General features: G+C 41.3%; 1 protein-coding gene across 1 annotated transcript in view; it reads right to left on the reverse strand.

Moving 5' to 3' along the window:
* The window catches only part of ppp2r5a (protein phosphatase 2, regulatory subunit B', alpha isoform), a 164,095-nt gene that overhangs the window by 41,215 nt on the left and 95,233 nt on the right, over positions 1-27,647 (reverse strand). The window contains exon 3 of the mRNA XM_043695865.1: positions 1,658-1,759. Coding sequence (XP_043551800.1) covers positions 1,658-1,759 — 102 coding nt within the window. The remainder of the gene's footprint in view (positions 1-1,657; positions 1,760-27,647) is intronic.

Below are 27,647 nucleotides of genomic sequence, written 5' to 3' on the forward strand. Positions count from 1 at the left end.
GTTATAGAAAGGATATTATCAAGCTGGAGAGGATTCAGAAGAGATTTACCAGGGTGTTGCCAGGTATGGAAGGTTTGATTTATAAAGAAAGGTTCAGACTTTTTTTAACTGGAGCGTAGAAGGTTGAGACGCAACCTGATGGAAATTTACAAAATGAGAGGTATAGATAGAGTTAATGGTAGTTGTCTTTTCCCTAAGATGGGGGATTTCAAAACTAGGGGGAACATTTTTAAGGTGAGAGGAGAGAGATTTAAAAAAGACATGAGGCAAACTTTTTACAAAGAGGGTGGTTCGTGTATGAAATGAACCTCCTGAGGAAGTGGTGGATGTGGGTAAAATTACAATGTTTAAAAGACATTTGTTTTGAGACATGAATAGGAAAGGTTGGACAGATATGGGCCAGCAGCAGGCAGGTGGGGTGAGTTTAGTTTAGGATTACGTTTGGCATGGAATGGTTGGACTGAAGGGTCTGTTCCTGTGTTGTATGACTATGAACCAGGAAGCAAAAACCAAAGTATACCTGTAAAGTCACCATATGGTTTGACAAGAATTATTGATAATTTATGGGTTAAATTACCTCAAAAGATTAACCATTCATGCAGTGGAAGATAAAGTTTCAGACAAAAATAAACATTGGGATTTGAGCTTAAATTGCAACGTAAAACTTATAGCAAGGAATTGTCAATTTGATCAGTGGTGAAAGTAAGTGCATGGTGGGGAGAGAAAGAAAATTCCCAGATCTGAATTATGTTCTCATAGGATTAGGAATTTCAGTTACAGAAATATTATAGTGGTAGGGGCACTGATAGACAGTTATTAGTTCAGTAATGCAATCCATTGGAAGTTATGAGAGTTGACTGCTGAGTATGCAATACCGCCTGAAGAGGTCAGATGAGGATAAAGACAGACAGGTTAAGGACAGAGCTTCAAATGCCCTCTTTTCGCAAGATCATTCTCTTCATTGAGTTGAACTGACATGGTTATATACAGTGTAATTTTGGTAGGATAGCAGATACACTGACCTAAACTCCGAGCTAATAAAGCTGCTTAAATACTACTTCCGCCTTCACAAAAAATCTGTTGCGATGTTTTCAAGAATGATTCAAACGATCAGGAAGCAAAAATAAAAAAAATCAACAGAAACAAGCAGTTACTTGAAAAAGATTCTCAAAAATAAAGGGCCAGTATTTCCTTCAAGCTCATCACTAGCCAAGCTCATAAGGCTGAGAATCATGTAACATATTCTTAGTATCCCATGCAGCTGTACCAGTGTTAAAATTCTGGAGTCATTTATTTATGACATACGAAGAGGTCTTCATCTTTAACAACAAAGTAGAACTTATTCATTGATAATGGTCCCTGCAATTACCTTTCCCCATCCAATCCACATTAGAAGTAACAGATAACGATGAAACAGTAAAATATCTTGACCTTAAATGTAGTTTTTGGAGGAAACCAACCAATTTTTCCAATTGAGTAGAAGAGTGATTAATGCACAAGTTAGGAACAGTTTGTAGATGTTATTAGGACACCATATGTATAGCGAAATTCAAAAAAAATTTCATTTCCTGAATTATCCATAGTACTTGAACACAAACAAGGAATTAAGGAAAAGAAGACATGTTATAGAAACTACCCAATTTTCCACAATTACTACCTGCATGTGAGGCCATGCCGCTTCTAAAGATGGTTCATCCTCTTCTGGATCAAAATCTGGATTGTCGCTTGGAGGAAGGGTTCTGAAAATGTTACAGGTAATCTGCAACAAAATTATGAGTTAAGAGATTATTATTATTTAAGGTCAGATTGATGTTATGTTTCAACAAAGCTGAAAAATTACTCAATATGTCTCAAAACAAGTGGAACAACCATTTTATTCTAAGGGATTAAGTATAATTCTCATTTGTTTCCCCCCAAATTCCAAGTAGTACATGAAATTGATTCAAACCACTTAAATTTCTGAAAAGAAAAATCTCAATATCTTATGTTTCTACAACACACTCAGGAACCCAAGGCCCCACGCATTATGTGAATGTTTTGAATAAAGTGTGCTTTTCTTTTCAAATTTGACTTAAATGTCAAAAAAAACTGACAAACTTTCATTCTGTTTTGTCAGGAATGTTACTGATCTTATTGATGACTTGGCAAGACAAGATAAAAGTGACCAGAATTTTAATTTTAAATGATCTTGTGACTAAATTGCAAGTCGATGAAATGTAAAAATGTAATGCAGTTAATAAATGCTGCAACTAGCATCCTAACAAGCTTAAATCTGGCAGCAGCAAACTTATTGGGGTTTATATATCATTGACAAGAAACTGACGAATTCCATAAAAATTGTGGTACAGCAGCACATCAATTCTATGGTGAGTAACTCACTTACTGTTGTTTCAATGTACAAGTCAGGAATATGTTGGAATGCGCTGATTACTGCTGCAAAATACTTGAGAAGCTCAACATCATCCAGATCTAAGCAGACTGCTTGATTTACATCTGATGCATCACCTTAAACATTCACTCTCTCCACTATCATGCATTGTGGCAGCTGTGCATACCAGTTACAAGATGCAATGAAACAACTCACCGAGGTTCCTTCAATAGCACCATCCAGACCGGTGACCTCACCCCACCTACAAATGCATGGGAGTACCACCACCTGCAAGTTCCCCATCAACCACACACAGTCCTGATGTGTTGTTCCTTCACTAGCGTTTGGTCAGAATCCTAGAACACCTCCCATAAATACAAGACAATTACAACAACAAGTTTAGATCACACTGAATACAAGGAGAACTAGCCATTTGGATACAGAACTGGCTCGACGGTACAGAACAGTTGTGGAGGGTTGCTTTTCAGACTGGAGGCCCGTGACCAATGGCATGCCACAAGGATTGGTGCTGGGTCTACTTTGTTTTGTAATTTACATAAATGATTTGGATGTGAACATTGGAGGTATGGCTAGTAAATTTGCAAATGACACCAAAATTGGAAGTATCATGGACAGTGAAGAAGAGTACAAAGGGACCTTGATCTTATGGACCAGTGGGACCAAAGGTTAGCAGACGGAGTTGAATTTAGATAAATGCAAAGTGCTGCATTTAAGAAAGGCAATCAGGGCCGGACTTATACATTTAATGGGAAGGTCCTGGGAGTGTTGCTGACAAGGAGACCTTGGCGTGCAAGTTCACAGTTCCTTGAAAGTGCAGTCGCAGGTAGATAGGATAGTGAAAATGGTGTTTAGTATGTTTACCTTTATTGGTCAGTACATTCAGTATAGGAGTTGAGATGTCATGTTGTGGCTGTAGAGGAGATCAGTTTGGCCACTTTTGGAATACTGTATGCAATTCTGGTGTCCCTGCTATAGAAAGGGTGCTGTGAGATTTGAAAGGGTTTAGAAAGATTTATAAGGATGTTGCCAGTGTTGAGCTCGAGGGAGAGGCTGAATAGACTGGGGCTATTTTCCCTGAATATGGCAGATTGAAGGGTGACCTTATAAAAATTTATAAAATCATGAGGGGCATGGTTACAGTGAATAGCCAAGGTCTTTTCCCCAAGGTGTGGGTGTCCAAACCTAGAGGGCATAGGTTGAAGGTGAGAGGGCAAAGATTTAAAAGGGACTTAAGGGGCAACTTTTTCACGTAGAGGATAGTGTGTGTATGGAATAAGCTGCCAGAGGAAGTGGTGGAGGCTGGTACAATTACAACATTTAAAAAGCATCTAGATGGGTATATGAATACGAAGAGTTTAGAAAGATATGCGCCAAATGGGACTAGATTTACTTAGACTATCCAGTCGGCATGGACAAAGGGTCTGTTTCCATGCTTGTGCAGCTCTATGGCTCTATCTAATAGGAGGTGGATAGTTTACAAATAACCCCATCCCCAATAATTGGGGAACCCAGTACGTCAATGCAAAAGACAAGGCCAAAGTATTTGCATGAATATGGAGCCAGAGGTGTTGAACGCATGATTTATCTCTTCTTCCTGCTGAGGTCTCAATTTTAAAAATGCCAATCTTTAATAAGTTGGATTATTCCACATGATATCAAGAAATGGCTGAAAATATTGAATATTGCCAATTAATTGCCATGTTGACTTCATAAATGGCTGAATTTCAGAAGTTATACATTAGTTTCAAAGTGCTTAATATGTCCTTAACACTGAAGTCACAATGAAATTCAATAATTTTTCAAAAACTAATCCATTCATGGGATGTGGGACTCTGGCTAGGCCAACATTTACAGCCCTAAAGAAAATGGTGGGGAGCTGACTCCCTGAACTGCTCTAGTCCTTGGGACTGCTGACTTGTGCTTTCGAGATGGAGGATAGGCACTGGGGAGAAAGGATGCAAATTACTCACTGCAGATTTCCTAGATTCTAATCCCGTCTTGTAGCCACAATATTTACATGATGAGTCCACGTGTGTCTGGTTAAGTGTAATCCCCAGGATGTTCATTGTGGGGCACTCAGAGTTGATCATGCCATTGAACAGTCAAGGCACAATGGTCAGATTCTCTCTCTGGAATTGGTCATTGTCTGTCATTTGAGAGGCCTGATTGTTGCTTGCCACTTTTTCACTCAAACTTGAAAGTTGCTCATATCTTGCTGCATATGGACATGGATTGTTTCATTACCTGGGGTATCATGAATGGTACTGACCATTGTGCAATGAACAGACCATAGCTAATGCTATGATGGAGGGAAGGTCCAGCATTGGACATTGCTATCCTGATTGGCTTCACTGAAAAAAATGGAATCGTGAGGTATTTAGCACAGCTGAGGGTTTGAGCACAGGTAAGCTGAAGCAGTGAGAAAACAGATGTGGTATGGAAATGAAAGTGGCAAACCTTCTTAATGGAGACATTACTGGAATGGAAGCATTGCTTAAAGTCAAATAGAAAGCAGAGATTGGCAATGGTCAGGGTCAGGCATAGACAATTTCAGAAGCTGCAACACTTGCCCATTTACCTCCTCACTTCAGAGTCAATTTAGTTTATTGCATTTGCTGCTCAGAATGGGATCTTCTCTATATTAGGGAGATGAATCACAGACTGGATGACCGCTTTGCAGCAAACTCCACATGATTTGTAAAAATGAACCTGAGCTTCTAGTTGCCTGCTACTTCAAGACACCTCCAAGTTCTCATGCTAATGTTTCTGTTTCAGGCCTGCTGTCGTACTCCAAAGTTCAATGCAAGCTGGAGGAACAACACTTCATGTTTCGCCTTGGTACTTTCCAACCTTCAGCACTCAACATTAAGTTTAATAATTTCAACCATGAACATCTACCTCCATCTTCATTACCCACCCCAACAACCAACCCATTTTCAACCATTTGGGGATTCCTGTTTACATCCATTCAACATTTATTTCTCTCGTAGCTTATTACCAGCATCCCTTTGGCTGCTTCCCTTCCCTCTGAATGGACATTGATTCAAATAGATGGAAACATTCTTTTCCCTAACCACCCCCACAGCTCTGTCATCAGCATAAATAACATCAATTCTCAGTTGCTTTTAGTTCTAATGAAGAGTCACTGGAGTCAAAGTTCACTCTGTTTTTCTTCTCACCGATGCTGTCAGACCTGTTTAGATTCTCTAGCGTTTTGTTCATGCTTAAAATGGAGAGGTCTTGATAAAACTATATAAGGTATTAGTCAAATCAATCTTGGAATACTGTGAACAGTTTTGGGTCCCCTTATCTAATCCGTTGGAAGTATCGTCATCATCTAATTCTCCAGCTTGATCAACCTGAGGCAAAGACATTAAATATGCAGACATTTACTGCAGGTATAGCCACTTAAGACAGTCTCAATGTCCCCAACCTCAAGTATTCCCTACGTCCGACAGATAATTTCCCTGTCATTACAGGAATGTCGAGGACATATGACATTCCTTTGTTGCGACTGCTATATCATTAAATCCACACACCACCAAATGCATTCTCTCAACCTCTCGAGCTACTGAGGAAATAAGGCAGGGCAGGTGACTGAGGTGTCATTGGAGGAGCACTTTGGGGCCAGCAACCATAATTCTATTAGATTTAAAATAGTGATGGAAAAGGATAGACCAGATCTAAAAGTTGAAGTTCTAAATTGGAGAAAGGCCAATTTTGACGGTATTAGGCAAGAACTTTCAAAAGTTGATTGGGGACAGATGTTCACAGGTAAAGGGACGGCTGGAAAATGGAAAGCCTTCAGAAATGAGATAACGAGAATCCAGAGACAGTATATTTCTATTAGGGTGAAAGGAAAACCGGCAGGTAGAGGGAATGCTGGATGACGAAAGAAATTGAGGGTTTGGTTAAGAAAACGGAAGCATATCTAAGGTATAGACTAGATAGATCGAGTGAATCCTTGGAAGAGTATAAAGGTAGTAGGAGTATACTTAAGAGGGAAATCAGGACAGCAAAAATGGGACATGAGATAGCTTTGGCAAATAGAATTAAGGAGAATCCAAAGGGTTTTCACAAATATATTAAGGACAAAAGGGTAACTAGGGAGAGAATAGGGCTCCTCAAAGATCAGCAAGGCAGCCTTTGTGTGGAGCCGCAGAAAATGGGGGAGATACTAAACATGTATTTTGCATCAGTATTTACTGTGGAAAAGGGTATGGAAGATATAGACTGTGGGGAAATGGATGGTGACACCTTGCAAAATGTCCATATTACAGAGGAGGAAGTGCTGGATGTCTTGAAACGGTTAAAGGTCTTGATCAGGTGTACCCGAGAACTCTGTGGGAAGCTAGAGAAGTAATTACTGGGCCTCTTGCTGAGATATTTGTCTCATCGATAGTCACAGGTGAGGTGCCGGAAGACTGGAGGTTGGCTAGGTGGTGCCGCTGTTTAAGAAGGGTGGTAAGGACAAGCCAGGAAACTATAGACCAGTGAGCCTGACCTCTGTGGCAGGCAAGTTGCTGGAGGGAATCCGGAGGGACAGGATGTACATGTATTTGGAAAGGCAAGGTCTGATTAAGGATAGTCAATATGGCTTTGTGTGAGAGAAATCATGTCTCACAAACTTGATTGAGTTTTTTGAAGAAGTAACAAAGAGGATTGATGAGGGCAGAGTAGTAGATGTGATCTACATGGACTTCAGTAAGGTATTCAACAAGGTTCCCCATGGGAGACTGGTTAGCAAGGTTATATCTCATGGAATATAGACAGAGCTAGCCATTTGGATACAGAACTGGCTCGAAGGTAGAAGACGGAGGGTGGTGGTGGAGGGTTGTTATTCAGACTGGAGGCTGGTGACCAGTGGAATGCCACAAGAATCGGTGCTGGGTCCTGTACTTTTTGTCATTTACACAAATGATTTGGATGTGAGCATAAGAGATACAGTTAGTAAGTTTGCAGATAACACTAAAATTGGAGGTGTAGTGGACAGCGAAGGTTACCTCCGATTACAACAAAATCTTAGCCAGATGGACCAATAGGCTGAGAAGTGGCAGATGGAGTTTAATTTAGATAAATGAGAGGTGCTGCATTTTGGGAAAGCAAATCTTAGCAGGACTTATACACTTCATGGTAAGGTCCAAAGGAGTGTTGCTGAACAAAGAGACCTTGGAGTGCAGGTTCATAGCTCCTTGAAAGTGGAGTCGCAGGTAGATAGGATAGTGAAGAAGGCCACTGTTGGAATATTGTGTGCAATTCTGGTCTTCCTATCGGAAAGATGTTGTGAAACTTGAAAGGGTTCACAAAGGATTTACAAGGATGTTGCCAGGTTTGGAGGATTTGAGCTATAGGGAGAGGCTGAACAGTCTGGGGCTGTTTTCCCTGGAGCGTCAGAGGCTGAGGGGTGACCTTATAGAGGGTTACTAAATCATGAGGGGCATGGATAGAATAAGTAGACAAAGTCATTTCCCTGGGGTCAGGGAGTCAAGAACTAGAGGACATAGGTTTAGGGTGAGAGGGGAATGATATCAAACGGACCTAAGGGGCAACGTTTTCACACAGAGGGTGGTACGTGTATGGAATGAGCTGCCAGAGGATGTGGCGGAGGCTGGTACAATTGCAACATTTAAGAGGCATTTGGATGGGCATATGAATAGGAAGGGTTTGGAGGGATATGGGTCAGCTGCTGGCAGGTGGGACTAGGTTGGGTTGGGATATCTGGTTGGCATGGACAGGTGGGACCGAAGGGTCTGTTTCCATGCTGTACATCTCTATGACTCTCTCTCCATTAGTACTGCCACACACTGTTAAACTATCCTGGTCCCCAGTTCCATTTTGGTCTTTCTCTCATTCAATGCTTTAACTAGAAACTTTTGCTCTTTTTTTCACATGTTAAGGAATGCTAGCTCCAAAAGCTCACAAGGACCAACAAATCTCTCAATTTCACCTCCCCTTTCCTCCAACTCATCCCTCCTTCTAATCCCATTGCTTTGATGTGTGATCTCTGTACCTTCTGAGCATGCCCGCACTGATGCTAAACAATGTGCACTCAGCAAGGAACTTAGTTTAAAAAAAACTCTGAAGAGGAGTCTTTTCAGATTAAAAACACCAATGCTGTTTCATGCTTTGCAGATGCTACCAGACCTGTTGTCCTGCTCCAGCACTTGGTTTTTACTGTCCTATGTCAGAGTCAAAATTACTTATACCACCTTGTTCTTTTAAAGTTTAGAAGTTTCTGTTTTCCTTTTCTGTGTATTAGCTACAAAAACACTTCACAATATTTGTAATTGCTTATTTCAAATACACAACTGAAAGCATCGGATGCAAAATACATCAAATTCTTTCCCCTTTGGCACTTCAGTCCCCTCTTATCAACTAACTTCTGCATGGTTTATGATGCAAACCAGTTACTACCATTATATGGCCTCAGTGAAGAATCAAATAGGCTCAAAGACATTGTGGTTTATTACTTGAGTGCAGCACAGACTTACACATGGCACATTGGAGGTCAATAAAATAATTTATGAACTGGATAACTTGGCTATTTATAGAATATTTCAGTTCAAGAAATTGCAGAGAATAAGGGGACACAAGTTTTAACTACAAATGAATAGAAATACACAATGTTTTCTTCTCTCAGATTGTTGTGAACTTCCAAATTACACCGTTGGCTGATGCAGGGAAGGCTGACTCTGTTTTTAGGAGGAATTTCAAATGGTTCTTACTGGAGCAAAGATTGCACCATCCACGGGATAAACATCTTTATAGATAACACTCAATCTCTGTGGGAGGGGAATTTGTTATGTTCATGTTCTGGGTTTTCTCCTTTCTTCTAGATCTCCCAGTCCTGGTCATGAATAAGTCAGTCAGTTGGACTCAATACATGTTAAAATTGGAGTCCCTCGGATTTAATGGAATGAAAGCACATATTACAGAACTATCAAAGGGCTCAATAGTTGATAACCGTTCTTAATTCACAGTTTTTGTCACCATAAAGAACTGTGGCATGTTTGGACCAGCCACAGATGCAAGTCTGGTACTACAAATGTTCTGGTAATTGACTCATAACCCAGAGGTCTGAACTAATGACATGGAGTTCTCAGTTCAAATATCACAATGCCTATTGGGAAACTTAAGCAAATCCTTAGTTTAAAAAATTGCATCATAATGTTGACTATGTACCAACCAGATTGTCATAAAAACCCAAAAATAGGAACAGAAATTGCTGGGAACATGAGTTCTGAGGAAGGGTCACTCGACCAAAATCATTAATTCTGACTTCTCTCCACAGATGCTGTTAGACCTGGACCTGCTGAGCTTTTCCAGCAATTTCTGTTTCTGACTTATAGCATCAGCGATTCCTTTGGTTGTCATCAAAACCCATCTGATTCATGAAGTGCCATATTGCCAACTTTTCAAGAGCAATCAGGGTTGGGAAACAAACGCTCACTTTGTCAGCTCTTTCAGGACTGCCACCCTTATTCAGTCTGGCCTATACATTACTCCAGACTCAGAGCAATGTTCCAGAACGGTGGTAAAACCCTGTTTACAATGGTGGAATGGATGTAACTCAGATGAAGTTTCTAGTCTATTATTTTTACAACAATACCTCTAGGAATTAACAGCAGCTCAAGCCAGTCAACAAAGAGCTGAATTAACATAAATAAGAAATGTATTTTCTATTTTTATAAGTACCTTGTCCCAATTTCTCTTTCTTATCAAACATTTACCCTTCAATCAAGATCACTATATCAGTGTCTCAGCAAGTTTAATCGGAAAGGAGTTGAAACAGAGAGACACGGCTGGCCCTAGGATAAATCCTGGTCTACGCTAAGGTACATACGGTCTGATTTAAGTTCTCTAAAGAAGTGGTTCAGCCAATAAGTAGTTGAGGCAAACAAACAAGCATAGTCCCAGATGTCATCACTAGTCTGCTGGAGAAAATAGTATGCTATAATGAATTAGGAAACACTAACTCTTTTGTATCTCTGTCCACAACTGATGCCAGATCTACTAGATATTGTCAGCTTTGATTCCAGATTTTCAGTTTCTTCGGGACCTTATTTTCACTTCAGAGTACCTGGTCATTGTGATGACCACAAAAGGTGGGGTGATTTAGCTCCCTTCCTTTTCACCCCCTCAGTCAGGGTTACAACAAATAGTTATAATTCTTTTCAGCATGCAGCTAGATCATATTTTAACTAAATGTAGGGCTATTCAAAATTAAAAAGTGCATTGCAAAATTTAACTGAACAAAAATCAGGATTTTATTACATACTAACCCCAAGAAAAGTAAAATACACACCAAAATCAAACTCCGATACAGATATCAAGTTTAACAAGAGGGGGATGCAAAGTACAAAGGAAGATTAAAGAATACGCAGTTGGAAAGCTTTTAAACTCCTTAAGTTCAAGAGTTAAACCTGAGACCACAGCTATTTAGTTGATCTTTTGTATCAACAGCAGTAGCAAAATCTGTGGAATCCTCCAGTTCTCAATGAATGGTTGTTTCTCTAACTTGCGTTCAGAGAGGTTGAGAAGGAGAAAGAGAAAAGAAAGAAAGCCTTCTAGTTACTACTGTTAAGAATAGTTTCTTTCTTGATTCTGCTCAAAATCTGTTTTCCTGAAAAATCATTGTGTACTCCCATGTCTAACATCATTTTGTCACACTGGATAAACTGCATGTGATTTGCATTCAAACACATGAAACTTCCAGAAAGGTGTAAATCAAAACGCAAACAAGGATTTCCTCATATTTGAGTCTCAGTGCCTTTTGATGAAATGTTTAATCTTGGCTTAGACTCACATTGGTTTCATGAGCTCAAAGTGGTCAGGTGATCAGTACAGCTACCTTAAGTCAATGTTTTCTCCTTTTAAGAGTCCTAGAATCTATACCATGGAAACAGACTCTTCAGTTCAACTCCTCCACACTGACCAGACATCCCAGTTTGACCGAGTCTCATTTGCCAGCATTTGGCCCATACCCCTCTAAACCCTTCCTATTCATTAAACCATCCAGATGCCTTTTAAGTGTTGTAATCGTACCCACCTCTGCCTCTTCCTTCTGGTCACTCATTCCATACATGCACCACTGCCTGTGTCCCTTTCAAATCTTTCCCCCTCACTTTAAACCTATGACTCCTAGTTTTGGACTCTCCCACTCTAGAAAAAAAAGAACTTTAAAAAAACGAATAAAAATGTAAGTCCATGAGAGTTCCAGGTATTAAAATCAGGTGGAAGTTGAAAAGTTGATTGACCATATTTTTGCAGTTTTCTGACAAAACTGTTCCATTGCTGTTTGTGGGAGCTTGCTTTGTACATATTGATTGCTGCAATTTCAACACCTTAACACTTCCAAAGTATTTAATTGCCTGCAATGTTCTCAATATACCCAAAGTGCAGCAACCCACATGGGCTTTACAAGTCCTTTTCTTTACTGGATTGCATGCTTATGGACAGACAGAAATTTTAAAATAATGGTTATGCCATTAAAATGAACAATGAAATACAACGACATAAGTTGGAGGGGATATTGGCTAGTTATAAGGTCTTTTGGAATGGCCTTAGCTTTTGCAAGGTGACATATAAATCCCAAATTTGTTCATTAGCTTACTTATTTAAGTGGGTTCAACTTGAAGTCTAAAGCAGTGAAAGTGTTTCCAATATATATTTACTTATACTTAAAAGTTAAAATCATGTTAGAATAATTATTAATCACTTTCTCAGTTCCAGAATGACAAAAATCCATGGGGTGTGGGATGCAACATCAGGATATCTGTCATGTAACAAATAATATGCACTCAGGTATTGCATACTGATATTATGGTAAGTTCTACTATATTGTGTGATACTGAACCATACAGATAAGATCAGTTTAAAAAAAATGGAAAAGAATACGAAAACAGAAATTGCTGGAAAATCTCAGATCTGACAGTAGCTGTGGAGAAAAAGCAGAGTTAATGTTTTGGGTCCAGTAACCCTTCTTCAGAACTGATTGTTGCTAGGAAAAGGTTGGTATACATGTTGAAGATGTAGTAAGAGAAAGAGGGTGGAGTAAACAATATGTGTAGATGGAGTCCACAGGGACAGAAAAATTGTTGGGCAGACAAAGGAATGGACAAAGATCAGTCTGGGAGAACGTACTGCCCCTAATGGGGACCGTAATTGGTTGACAATGCCTTTTCAGTGGGAGGAGCCCAAATGATGACAAGGCCTTGTGTGTGGAGTTCAGGAAGGTCCACAGGAGAAGATACTCAGGCCTTAAAATTCAAGTCTAGATAACCATAATTTTTTTCTATTCACTTTTTCTCTCTTATACTTTTTCATTTTTTTCTATGCTATTTACCTTCTTACCTCGTTGAAATGGTCTGTCTCAGTTGCTTGTAACTTTTTCCTACTCAGGCCCCTTTACTCCTAAACTATCTTATGCCTCGTCCAAGAACGTTCAGTTTCCAAACTACAAACCAAGAACATTTTTTAAAAACTTATTGTTAAATCAAATTCTTACACACAATTTATTTTTCTGGTTCAAGCATTTTATTTGCAACCTTTGCTGTGTTTACATGTATATCTTCATTTTAATGTTATTCCCTCCTCCTTTGTTTTACTTTTATACAATTATATAATTCAATATAACACAGGAACAGGCTTCAGCCCACCAAGCCTGTGCCAATATCCAATCCTCATTTAGACCCACTACTGATTACTGGTTTGTTTCCTTCTGTTGCCTCACATTCATGTGTCTATCAAGGTACGTCTTAAATATTGCTAATGTGTCTGCTTCGACCAACTTCATTGGCACTGCATTTTTGGCATCCACCACTCTCTGGGTTAAGTATTTTTTCCACACTTCTCTCATCTTGAAGCTGTGCCCTATTGTAGTTGGACGAGGTGAAAAATCACACGACACCAGATTATAGTCCAGCAGGTTTATTTGATGGCTTTTAAATCTTCAAATCAATTAGACTGAAGGTGTAGGTTTCGATTGATTAATATGCAAATCCCAGAATTTCTTTCAAGTCACTGTCCCGCGATAACTTAAGATTTTATCAGTATAATGGAAGTGACATCTCAGATCAGACAATGCATTTTTGGTGCGAGGTCTTGTTCAGAATCTGTGTCTTAACCTGGAGTCAGGCTAATTTTATTTCCAAAGCAGGAGTTTATAAAATGTCACATTAGCTGACTGTCTACAAATTAGACCATAAGACATAGGAGCAGAAATTAGGCCATTCAGCCCATCGTGTCTGCTCTGCCACTCAATCATGACTGATATGTTTCTCAATCCCATTCTCCTGCTTTCTCCCCATTCTCCTGCTTTCTCCCCATAACCCTCGATACTCAAGAATCTATTTATCTCAGTCTTAAATATGCTCAATGAGCCAGCCTCCACAGCCTTCTGTGGCAATGGATGCCATAGATTCACCACTCCCTGGCTGAACAAATTTCTCTTTATTTCTGTTCTAAAAGATCTTCCCTTCACTCTAAGGCTATGCTCTCAGATCTTAGTCTCTCCTGCCAATGGAAACATCTTCCAAGCATCCACTCTATCCAGGCCATTTAGTTTTCTATAAGTTTCAATTCGATCCCCCTCATCCTTCTAACTCCATCGAGTATAAACCCAGAGTCCTCAAAGGTTTTCATTCTTGGGACCCTCCTCTGAACACTCTTGAGGGCAGTACATCCTTCCTGAGATATGGGGCCCAAAACTGCACATAATATTCCAAATGTGGTCTGACCAGAGCCTTATAGAGCCTCAGAAGTACGTCCCTGCTTTTATATTTAAGTCCTCTCAAAATAAATGCTATTTTGCCTTCCGAATGCTACTTGCCTTCCGAACGACTGACTCGACCTGCAAGTTTACATTGAGGGAATCCTGGACTAGAACTCCCAAGTCTCTTTGCACTTCAGACTTGTGAATTTTCTCCCCATTAGAAAATAGTCCATGCCTCTATTCTTCCTGCCATACTGCATAACCTTACACTTTCCCACATTGTACTCCATCTGTCACTTCTTTGTCTACTTTCCTAACCTGTCCAAATCCGTCAGGAGCCTCCCCGCTTCCTCAACTATATAAAGCTAACTTTATATTGTCTGCAATCTTGGTCAGAATGCCCTCAGTTATTTCACCTGGAGTGTTAATGTATAAAAGTGAAAAGCTGTGGTCCCAACAGTGAGCCTTGCAGAACATCACTTGTCACTGGCTGCCAACCCAAGAAGGACACTTTTATCCCCACTCCTGGTTTTCTCCAGACAACCAAGCTTCTATCCATCCTAACATCTTGCCTCCCACAGGAGACTCCTGTGCGGCACTTTGTCAAAGGCTTCTTGAATTTCAGGTATTATGTGCTTTTTTGAACAGTATCGAATGTATCTGCAAATATAAATTCAGGGTGTATATAGGTGTGTGCAAGTGGGGGGGGGGGGGGGGGAGAGAGAGAGCGCGAGCAAGAGAAAGTCTGTGTGTGTGAGAAGGGGAGAGAAAGAATGCAAGAGAGAGCGAGAGAAAGTGTGTGTGACAGAGAAGGAGAAAGGGGGAAAGGGATAGTGTATGTGAGAGAGAAAGAGAGAGTGTGAATGAGAGACTTGAAAGAAACTCTAGGATTTACATATTAATCAATTGAAACCTGCACCTCCACTCTTAACAGATTAAAGATTTAAGAGCCATCTTCGGCGTGTTCAACTTGCTTGTGTCAGTTGTATGATGCTTTGATCTTTAATCATAAATACTTTGTATAAGGTTCCCTCTCTCACCAACACATGGAGGAGGAGCGGGGCTCTGAAAGCTTGTGCTTTCAAATAAACCTGTTGGACTATAACCTGGTATCATGTGAATTTTGACCTTGTCCAACCCAATCCAACAGAGGCACCTCCACATCTGTTGTAGTTGACCTTTCCACCCTGGGAAAAAAACCTCTGACATTCCACCTTATCTATGCCTCTAAAAATCTTGTAGACCTTAATCAGGTCACCCCTCAGCTTCCATCTTTCCTGTAAACAATCCAAGTTTGTCCAACCTCTCCTCATAATGAAAATCCTTCAGGCCAGGCAACATCTTGGTAAACCTTCTCTGCAGTCTCTCCAAAGCATCCATGCCCTTCTGGTGGTGTGGCAACCAGAACTGCTCGCAATATTCCAAATAGAGCTGAACAAAAGTTGCCTAAACTAACTTGGTAACTTTTATATTTGATGCCTCGGCTGATGAAGGCAAGTGTGCTTTATGTCTTCTTGACCATCTTATGCATCTGTGTTGCCATTTTCAGGGATCTGTGCATTGTATAGCCAGATCCCTCTCTATGTAAATGCTCCTAAGGCTTCTGCCAATTATTGTGTAATTTGCACTGGAATTTGATCTTCCAAAATGCATCACCTCACATTGCCAAGATTAAACTCCAATTGCCATTTCTCTGCCTGAATCTACAATCTATATTCCACTGAACCCTTTGGCAATCTTCCTCAGTACCTGCAATTCCACCAATTTTGATGTCATCCAAATTTTGCTGTCACTACTAATCGTACCACCTACATTTTCCTCCAGATCATTCATATATATCTTACAAATAACAAAAATCCTAGCAGTAATCCCAACAGAACAGCACTAGTTACTGATCTCCATTCTGAAAAGCACCCTTCCACCACTACTGTCTTCTATGACCAAGACAGTTTTGTATCCATCTCGCCAGCTCTTCCCAGATCCCATGAGAGTCTACATTCTGTACCAGTCAGCTGCGAGGTCCCTTATCAAAAAGGTGCCTTGCTAAAGAACATCTACTGCCCTTCCCTCAATCATTCCTGTCATCTCCTCAAAAAAACTCAATCAAGTTGGTGAGACATGACCTTCCCCGCACAAATCCTGCTGCTTTACACTAGCAAGTCCATTCATTTCTAAATGTGAATAAATCCTGTTTCTCATCTGCTCCAACAGCTTTCCTACATCATGCTCACGGGCCTGTAATTAAATGGGTGATCTTTGTTTCCCATCTTAAACAAAAAGAACAACACTGACCATTCTCCAGTCCCCTGAAAACTCAAGACTCCAGCTATTTCCTCCCTTGCCTCCCACAGTATCCTGGGATAGATCCCATTAGCCCTGGGGACTTGTCTTCCGTTACGTATTTCAACTCACCCAATGTTTACTTCTACATTATGTTGCCTGCTTGAGAGCGTTCAGACACCTTCCCCTAACCTCAACATCCTCCACGCCCTTCTCTTTAGTGAATACAGATGCAAAGCACTCATTTAGAATGTCACCCATTTCCCTGGCTGCACTCATTAGCTCCCTCCCGCCTTTATCCTTGAGTGTGCCTATTCTTTCCTTAGCTATCTTCTTGCTCTAATGTATGGATAAAATGCCTTGGAATTCTCCTTAACCCTGCTAGCCATAGACATTTCATAGCCCCTTTTAATCCTTCAAACTGTTTGAAATCCTTCCTATTTTCTCGATGTTCTTCAAGGACTTTGTATGTTTTTAGTTGCCTGAACCTTAAATATGCTTCCTTTTTTTTGACCAAGTTAGTAATTTCCTCTGTCATTCTAGGCTCCCAAAACTTGCCATTCTCGCCCTTCATTTTCACAGGAACATGCTTATCTTGCACTCTAATCACCTGATCTTTGAAAAACTCGCACATGTCAGATGTGGATTTATCCTCAAACAGCCACTCCCAATCCACATTCTCCAATTAATACTTAATTAGATTATAGTTGACTTTCCCCCACTTTAACACATTCATGCAAGGTCCACTCTTGTCCTTATCCATTAGTATCTGAAAACTTAGAGAATTATGGTCACTATTCCAAAAATGCTCCCCCACTGTAACTTGGATCACTTGGCCAGGCTCGTTTCCCTATTACAAGTCCAGCATGGCCCCCTCCCTCGTTGGATATCCACATACTGTTTCGAAAAAACCCCTCTTGGACACACCAAAAACATTGCTCCCCAACCAAACCCCAATACTAAGGGACTGCCAGTCATTATTTTTGGGGGGGGGGTGTTAAAGATCACCCACCACAACAACATCTTTCCACAGTCTGACCATCTCCTTCTCATCAGCAACTTGGCTTACATAGTAACATCACTGCAGTAAAAAATCCAACATTGCTTCATAAGAACAAGAGAAAACAAAATTGGACACTCTGCCACACAATGAGATGTTAGGATAATCAAAAGCTTAATCAAAGAGGTGGATATCAAGAGGCATCTTGGAGGAGGAAGGAGCAATTGCGAGGCTGGAGAGTTTCAAGAGGGAATGCCACACCTTTTAGATTAGATTAGATGAGATTCCCTAGAGTGTGGAAACAGGCCCTTCGGCCCAACAAGTCCACACCGACCCTGCAAAGAGCAACCCACACAGATCCTTTTCCCCTATGTCTACCCCTGCACCTAACACTACGGGCAATTTAGCATGGCCAATTCACCTAACCTGCACATCTTTGTGACTGTGGGAGGAAACTGGAGCACCTGGAGGAAACCCACGCAGACACTGGGAAAATGTGCAAACGCCACATAGACAGTTGCCCGAGGCGGGAATTGAACCTGGGTCCCTGACGCTGTGAGGTAGCAGTGCTCACCACTGAGCCACCATGCCGCCCTTTTGCAAGGAGTGGTTGAATATTTCAGCCACAGGGCCAAATACTAGGAAAGAAATAGAGAGAAGCTGCTCTTAGAAACTCAAAAAATAAACAATCTTTAATAAAAGTACATTTTGGTACTAATATTTTATTATCGTGATAATTCTACCACTACAATTAGCATACGGTGCATTACATACAATAATGAAATCAAGTATACTCTATTTTTCATATCACTTGATTTAAATGTGAGCATTGCAATTGGTCATCTGTTTTACATTCTCACGACAATAACAAAGTCCAGTGTCCTGGAAGTGCCAATGTTGGACTGGGTTGTCACCACCTAATGAAGGAGCAGCGCTTCGAAAGCTAATGCTTACAAATAAACCTGTTGCACTATAATCTGGTATTGAGATTTTTTTTAACAAAATCCAGTGTGACTGCTTATCTCTCCAGGTTTAACATGATTTGCTGAGGACTTCCAGCATTTTGTTTACTTTCACAATTATATGCACCCACAGCAATTTTCTTTTCTCTTGCCAATGTACAAATACTACTTTACTATAGGTTTTTTTCTGAAGATCCCTGAAATGGGAAAATGGTATATTTAAAAAAAAAACAAGGAAGTGAGAGACACCAAATGACATCTCAAAATCAGTCCTGACATTTTGGGTATATTGATCTGTATTCTTTCAGTATGAGAATTTAATAACCACAGCACATTTTAAAATAGATGTAACAAGTTAATTAGTTTGTTCTATTCAGCAGGGCACGCAGCATTATGCAGAGAAACTGAATGCACCTTTCTAGTCAACCCATTCATCAGGATTGATGAAAAAGGTAAACATTTAAGACTATGGAAGGGGAAAGGAGGCAGGCAGAACAAATTGAATATATGCAGTAGGAGTGAGGGCAGAAGAGATTAATTAGCAAAACATTTCATGTCGCAAAATTCAAAGACAGTGGCAATGGGTTCAGCAAGAAAACCAAGCTAATGTCCAAATGAGGTTTGAATGGCTACATAGCAGCCAATAAATGCAACATGAAGGGATAAGAAACAAACAAAAACAATGAAATACAAACTAAGGATGGAGGCAGAGGTTATGATCTAAAGCTGCTGAAATCAATAGAGTCGAGGGGTTGAAGTGTCAAGAGGAAATGTGTGGCAGCTTTCCTTGAACTTCATTGCAACACTGCAGCACACCCTGGACTGAAAGATGAATGACAGCAAGGTGAATTTAAATGACAAGCAACAGGAAGCTTGGGGTCATACTTGCGAATTGAACAAAGATGTTCTGTGAAATGCCTGCCCTGCCTATGTTTGGCATTCCTGCATACAGGAGGCCATAGCAGGAACAGCAAATGCAGCAAAACTGAAATAAAAATCACTTTGTCAAAGCTTTTCATACTGCATTTTTCAATAAATCAAACTTACAGGAAAACCCAATATTTATGAGCCGTTTTCAACAATTATGTCATGGCTGCTGAGCATCAAGGCTGAAAATGTGTTGCTGGAAAAGCGCAGGTCAGGCAGCATCCAGGGAACAGGAGAACCGACGTTTCGGGCATAAGCCCTTCTTCAGGAATGCATCAAGGCCATGTCTGTGCTTCTGAATTTCTCCTGAAGTATTCCGTAATACTGAAAAGGTTGGGACCACTAACTTATATTGTAATAAACAGTACTGATTGGTTGACAATCTTCAACAAAATGTTTTTTTTTAAACAATACTCAAATTCTATACTACCAAATAACTATTTAAATACTACATACTAAATTGAATCAAGTATAGGTAAATTGCTATTTCACTTGGGAGTGTTTGGAGCCTTGGATGCTGAGAAGGGAAGGAGGTCAAAAGAATACAGTGCATCTCCTGTCTTTAAATGCAAAGGTAATGAGTGAAAAGGAGTGTGTGCTTCAGATGAATATGGAGTGAAGTTAGGTATTATGGAGGGAATGGTCCCTTCAGAATACGGAAAGGGAAGATGAAAATGCGTTTGCTGGTGACATCACTTGAACTGGCAAAACAGCACAGGATGATCTGTTGAATACAGAAGCTGATGGGAAGGAAGGTGATGTTGAGGGGGACCTAATCCATCCTGGTTTGCAGACAGCAACAAAACGTATCAGGCACTGTGTTGAGCCCTGTCAATCTCACCAGATGGGAATCCTCAATTGAGAAAAAGGGAAGACAGAACAGAATCATGGATGTGGCAGGTTAGATCATCAGAACAAATATGTGACAAAGATGAAGAAACACAGGAGATTGAAAAAGAATCCTTATAGGAAGCAAGGTGTAATTAAATATAGACAAGGGAGGTGCAACAGTCCATGAGTTGTAGTGAATATTAGTTGATAGATTGGCTCCAGAAATGGAAACAAGTTGAGAAGGGAAAGGAAGAGATGGACCAGATGAAAGTGAGGGAAAGATGTATATTGGAAACACACAAGAAAAGTTTCCAGTTCATGGCAAGAGGTGGTTGCATCAATATCATTTGATTTATTATTGTCACATGTACCTAAGTAGAGTGAAAAGTTTTGTTTTGAGTGTAGTACAGGAAGATCATAACATACAAGGACCTATAGATCATGGTGTTTAAACAGAGGAGGGCATACAAGGTTACAGCTGCGCAGGAGGTGCACAAAAGCAAGATCAACATTAGATTTAAAATTAGAGAGACCCATTCAGCAGTCTAATAACAGTGGGGAAGAAATTGTTTGTGAACCTGCTGGTACGTGTGTTTAAACTTCTGCATCTTATACCTGACAGAAGAGGTTGGAAGAGATTATAACCAGGGTTGGAAGGGTCTTTGACAATGTTAGCTGCACTTCTGCAGCAACAAGTAGTGAAGATGGAGTCCATGGATGGGAAGCTCGCTTGTGAGATAGTCTGGGCTGTGTTCACAACTTTCTGTAGTTTCTTACGATCGTGGGCAGAGCATTTGCCATACTAAGCAATGATGCACCCAGACAAAATGCTTTCTAAGGTGCATCGGTAAAGGTTGATGGAGGGTCCCGATAGACATGCCGAATTTCCTAAGCCTCCTGAAGAAGCAGCAGCAGCACTGGTGTTCCTTCTTGACCGGTGCAACTACATGGGAGGAACAGGTCAGATTGTTAGTGATCATCACTCCTAGGAACCTGACACCCTCAACCCTCTCCACCTCTGCTCCATTCATGTAGCTAGGGAGGTATTTTCCTCCTTTCTTTCTGAAGTCAATGATCAGTTCTTTAGTTTTGCTGACATTGTGGGATAAATTGTTATCTTTGCACCACAACACCAAGCATTCTATCTCCTTTTTGTATTCGGATTTGTCATAGCTTGATGTCCGGTCTACAATGGTGGCCAGTGTCGCCAGTGGATAGTATTTGGATGATATTTGGTCATGCAGTCATTAGGAGTACAGCAGGGGGTTGAGTACACATCCTTGCATAGCTTCACTGTTGAGGACTATTATAGAGGACGTGTTGTTGTCTATCTTCACTGATTGCGGGTCAGGAAGCTGAGTATCCAGTTTCAGAGGGTGGAATAAGACTTAGGTCTCAGAGTATGAAGATGCGTTTGATTGGGATTATAGAATTTAAGGCAGAGCCGTAGTCGTTAAGTAGAATCCTGATGTAAATCTCCTTATTAATCAGGTGTTCCAGGAATGTGTGTAGGGCTAAGAAAATGGCCTCTGCTGTGGACCTGTTGCACCAGTAGGCAAATTTCAGGGGATTGAGCCTGGCTTCGAGGATAGAGTTGATGTCAGCCCTGACTAACTCCTTGAAGCACTTCATAATTATGGGGGTCAGAGCCACCGGGCAGTAGTCATGGAGGCATATTGCATGTGTTTCCTTTGGCACTGGAATGTTGGTAGTCTTCTTCAAGCAGGTGGGGACTTCAGATTGTAGCAAGCAGAGGTTAAAGATGTCAGTGAATACTCCTGCCAGCTAGTCTGCACAGGATCTGAGTGCACGGCTGGAGACTCCATCTGGGCCAGTTTTCCTCCAGTTCAGTCTCATGAAGGCCGATCTGATGTCTGCAATAGTGACTAAGGGAACAGGGGCTGGCAGGACAGGACATAAACAGAGCATAAAATGCACTTAGCGCATCAGAGAAGGGTGTACTTTTGTCCACCATTTTGTTCTGTTTCATTTTGTATGCCATTATATTGTGTAGGCCTTGCCAGAGGCAGTGGGTGTCTGTGCGGTTAGTTTGGGCCTCTAATTTGGTCTCGTACTGCATCTTTGGATCTCATATGACCTTGCTGAGGTAGTATTTGGATTTTCTCTGAAGGTCTGCGTTGTCCAACTTGAATGCCACATGCCTGGTCTTCAGTAGGCAATGGATTTCCTGATTTCATCATTAACATGTCAGATAAAGCGTTGAGGGAAGAGTCCATCTCTGCAATGTCAGACTGCAGTAATCAATGTTCCATATATTCCACAGAAACGTAGGACTCATTGCAGGTAGCCATTTGGACAAAATCAATGAAGTTGAAAAATAAAAGTTATTCAGATTGAGAACAACCTCAGTCGTAAGTCGTGGATGAGAACTGTTTGGACCTCTTCAAGAGAGGAGTGGAGAGCTTTACGACCATCTTGATAGGGAATGTAGACATAGAGGGATTAGAGGCCTACAGTGAAGAGAAAATGATTAAGGCCAGGAAACTGCCAACTGTTGACGTGGGCCATCAGAAGAGATTGGAAGAAATAAGTTCACAGAGGCAGGAAAAACTGAAAGTGAAAAAACCAGGACTGCTTTGCTTGTAGATTTTGGGAAGGAGCTTGAACTGAGCTGTGCAGGGTTAGTGGACTGAAGTTGGAGACAGAGGATGGGGGCAAGTGACGATCCAGGAAAAGATATCCAGCGATGATATGGTCCGGGGAGGTAGGAGAAAGTGTTGGAGGGTTGGTATCCAGCTTGGTAAAAGTCCATAGACAACTCAACAGTCCCACCTTGGTCAGTGGATTGGTCGACAAAATTAAGGTGAGAGAATGGGGTGCGGCAATTTCTGAGAGGTCGGTTCAAATTCCCTTCAACTGACTGAAAAATCTCATCCTATTGTTCAAATAAAAGGCCTATGACCTGAAACATTAAGACATTTTTCATTTCTCTCTCCAGTTGTGGCTGATGCCATCCAACCTGATTGTTTGCACCTCTTTTTATTTCAGATTTCTGGCATCTCTAGCATTTTGCTTTTGTAATCTGTTTCCACACTCGATAAGGCTATTCTGAAGTTCCTGCTTTCTCAAACTCACCCCTCACCTGAAGTGAGGGAACTCTCAGGTTAAGCTTGCCACCTGCAGTCTCCCTTTAAAGACAATGCAACTTTTATTGTCCACTGGGACTACGGCAAATTTACCTTTGTACACTTATTTAAGCACAGGTTCCTAATTTTGCAGCCTTTTTAAAACACAATTAAAAGCCATGAATTCTTCACATTGTTTATTATCCTTCTTCTAAAATCTAAATCTTTGACACACCTCAGACAGGAAAATAAACTGTACTTCAACTCACTTGCAAAATTGTTTTTGTGCATAAGGCCATTCAGCTCATCATGACCACAGCTGCTGACCAACTTAGCATTGTGACCTTACGTCAAAATCTTCTGCCTTTTTCCTGTACCTCACATATTGTTTCAAATAATCACTTATCGCCCTCTTTAATGCTTTGATGAAACTAGTCCTCTCATGAGGACTAGTTTCACAAATTTCCTCTTTGCCTTCTTTGTTCTAAGGAGAAAAGTCTCAATCTCTCTCTCTCTTCATAACTGATGTTATTCATCCCTGGAGCCATTCTTGTAAATCTCGTTTGCATTTTCTCCAACAAGTTCACATCCTTCCAAGATGTGGCACTCAGATCTGTGTACAGATAGGTCTTCTATAATGTGATGATTGCGTCCAAGTGCAACCCCGCATTTTAGAAAAATCACACTTTAGAAACAGTGCTTCAAGTGTTGACAATGTAATTGTGTTACAGCCAAAATACATTTTAAAAGTCTGCACTTTGGAAACAGTGTCCCCAGTTTGTTACAGTGAATTTGGGTTAACGAAATGTGCATTATAGCAGAGTAACCTGTACAATACTCTGGCTGAGCTTTAACTACTGACTTATACAAGTTCAACATCACCTCCTTGTTCTTGCACTCCATGCCCCTATCCATAAAACCCAGCATTCTGTTTGCTTTATTAACTGCTCACTCCATCTGTTGTGCCACCTTTAGCGACCCATGTACACATACAACCAGGTCTTTCTGCTCTCTTATTCCCCCTCTTAGTAATGTACTTATTTTCGTAACGTGCATCTGTGCTATTCCTACTAAATCACACCTCTCTGCCTTGAATTTTATCGGTGTCTATATACCCACTCCCACCAATCTATCCACGTCCCTTTGAAGTTCTACACTGTCTTTACAGTTTACAAGCTTTATGCGTCACAAATGTTTAGTGTTCCCTGCACATAAAGCACTAGACAATTAATATATAAATAATGAAAAACAAGGGTCCCCATACTGACCTCCAGATTGAAAAATATCTATTGACTATTACTGTTTCATGTCAGTGGGTCAAATCTGTTATGAGGCAGTATGTAGAATGCTTTTTGGAGTCCACATCAACATGTGCAGCACATCAACAGAATGATACTCAAGCCTCTCCGTTCTCTCTTAAAAATAATCCAGCAAGTTAAACAAGACTTTCCCTGAAGAAATCCATTTTGGCTGTTCATAATCAACCCACATTTTTCCTAGTGATCATGAATTCTATTTTGAATAGCCGTTTCCAGAAACTTCTCTACTAGTCTTAAGCTGACTGATCTGCAATCCAAGAAGAGTGAACAAGGAGAGGGCCCTGTGGCTGACAGACAGCGACAGAACTATATTAAACAAACACAGAGAATGCTGGAGGAACACTCAACAGGTCTAAAAGGAGAGATAAAGACAAACTGGACTGAAAATATTAACTCTGTTTCTCTTTCCACAGGTGCTGCTAGACCTGTTGAGTTTCTCCAGAATTGTGTTTGGTTCAGATTTCCAACATCTGCAATATTTTGGCCTTTAACAGAGCTTTGAGTCAGAGATAATTGGAATCAGTTCTTGTGCTACTACAAAGAAACAAGCTTGCTCTTTGGCAATTCTCTGAAACTGGTCAAGCTCTTCTTTCCCAAATTTTAATATACAGATATTTGACAAAGGAAATATAAAGTCAGAAGTCACATGACACCAGGTTATAGGCAGAAGTGGTTACTGCAGATGCTGGAGAGGAGAGTCAAGATTAGAGTGGTGCTGGAAAAGCACAGCAGGTCAGGCAGCATCCGAGCAGGAAAAAATGACGTTTTGGGCAAAAGCCCTTCACCAGGAATGAGGCTGGGAGCCTCAGGGGTGGAGAGATAAATGGGAGGGGGTGGGGCTGGGGAGAAGGTAGCTGAGAGTGCAGTAGGTAGATGGAGGTGGTGGTGAAGGTTGGAGAGGAGGGTGGAGCGGATAGGTGGGAAGGAAGATTGACAGGTCAGACAGGTCATGAGGACGGTGTTGTACTGGAAGGCTGGAACTGGGGTAAGGTGGGGGATGGGGAAATGAGCAAACTGGTGAAGTCCACATTGATGCCAAGAGGTTGAAAGCTCTCGAGGCGGAAGGTGAGGTGTTCTTCCTCCAGGCGTCGGGTGGTGAGGGAATGGCAGTGGAGGAGGCCCAGGACCTGCATGTCCTCGACAGAGTGGGTGGAAGACTTGAAATGTTCAGCCACGGGAACATTGGGTTGATTGGCAAGGCAGCACTCGGTCTCCCAAATGTAGAGGGGACGGCATCAGGAGGAACAGCTACAATAAATGACATGTGTGGAAGTGCAGGTGAAACTTCAATGGATGTGGAAGGCTCCTTTGGGGCCTTGGATGCAGGTGAGGTGAGGACAGGGGAGGAGCAGGTTTGCAATTCCTGTGATGGCAGAGGAAGGTGCCAGGAGGGGAGGGTGGGTTGTTGGGGTTGTTCCCCCTCTCACCCTGAACCTCTGCCCTCCAGTTCTGGACACCTCCAACCCAGGAAAACGACTTTGTCTATTTATCCTATCCATGCCCCTCATGATTTTCTAAACCTCCAAAAGGTCACCCCCTCAGCCTCTGACGCTCCAGGTAAAACAACCCTAGCCGATTCAATCTCTCCCTATAGCTTAAATCCTCCAACCCTGGCAAGAACTGGAGGCTGAACTACAGACATTGGAATACAATGGAGGGGGAAGGTTACCTGCATTCTTTGCAGGAGACAGCCACACCATAATAAGAGGTTTTTAGATGGTCAGGGCACAAGTGTGTGACTATGAATGAGACAGGTATCGAGACCCACAGGAAGGAGTACTCAAGTGACAGCCTCTGTAATTGTTCAAGTGATCTCATGGCCTGTTTGAATGACAGCAGTGGCCGTAGGGTGGATGAACAAACTGAACATGGCACCAGCCTTCAAGCTGGAGAACGAATAAGGAATACAGTGATTGGTAATGGCATAGTGCCGGAATTGACACTTCTTTGCAAAAAATAATGAGTACCGATGGCTGCATTGTCTGCCAATGTCGGGATTTGGAACGTCTGCTTAAGGCTGGAAAGAAACTTGTGGTGTGAAGGGGAAGATCCAGTGGTCATAATCCATGTGAATATCATCGCTCCCTTGAATCTGTTTAGCCAATCCACACATGTCACTCATCATGCCAATATATTGATTTTCGGTTTTGGAAGTTGATACCATGCACGGACCTCAGAGATCTGCGCACTGGAAAATAAAATTAGAGGAAGTATTGGTAGGTACCAAAGACCTAGATAGAAATAGGAACGAAATTCTGCACAGATAGTATGACGATCTCGACACCAAATTGAAAGGCTGCATTTGCTGTCACCAAGGAGCATTCACAGTATGCCAAAGGAAGACACTTGGGCATGCAATAGTGAATGAAGTTTACTGAAACGCATCTGCATGCACGTCTTCACCACTGGGCTGGCTGCAAGTACGACAAAAGGCTGGATCCACAAATGCCTTCTGTGGCTTGACACTTCAACTTCTTGTGCATTTTGGCTGGTTCCACATCTGTAGATGTCTATAAATATCCACAGCCTTCACCACCGATGCTCAGCAGCAGCACGTACTATCTATAAAATGCACTGCAGAAATTCACTTAAGATCATTAGACAACACCTTCCAGATGCATGGCTATCTAGAAGGACAAGAACCAATAACAATGGCCTTGGTCTTCCTAATACTTAGTTGAAGGCAATTTCTGCTCATATGCTCACCAGAAGTGCCGAGTGGAGGATCCATCTCAGCCTCCTCCAGTGATCCCCAACATTAAAGATACCAGTTTCCAACCAATTCAATTCATTCCACATGATATCAAAAAACAGCTGGAGGCTCTGGATACTGGAAAGTCTATGGGCCCTGACAACATTCCCACAAAAGTGCTGAAGACTTGTGCTCCAGAACTTGCTGCATCCCCAAAACAAGCTGTTCCAGTAGTTATAACACTGGCATCGATCTCACAGTGTGGGAAATTGCCGAAGTATGCCCTGTACACAAAAAGCAGGACAAATCCAACCCGGAATATTACTGCCTTAACAATCCAATGTCAATTATTAGTAACTGATGGAAGATGCCATCAACAGTGCTATCAGTAAGCAATAACCTGCTTAATGAGGTCCAGTCTGGGTTCCACCAGGGCCATTCAGCTCCA

This window comes from Chiloscyllium plagiosum, chromosome 9 (assembly GCF_004010195.1).
Source record: "Chiloscyllium plagiosum isolate BGI_BamShark_2017 chromosome 9, ASM401019v2, whole genome shotgun sequence".
NCBI lineage: Eukaryota > Metazoa > Chordata > Chondrichthyes > Orectolobiformes > Hemiscylliidae > Chiloscyllium > Chiloscyllium plagiosum.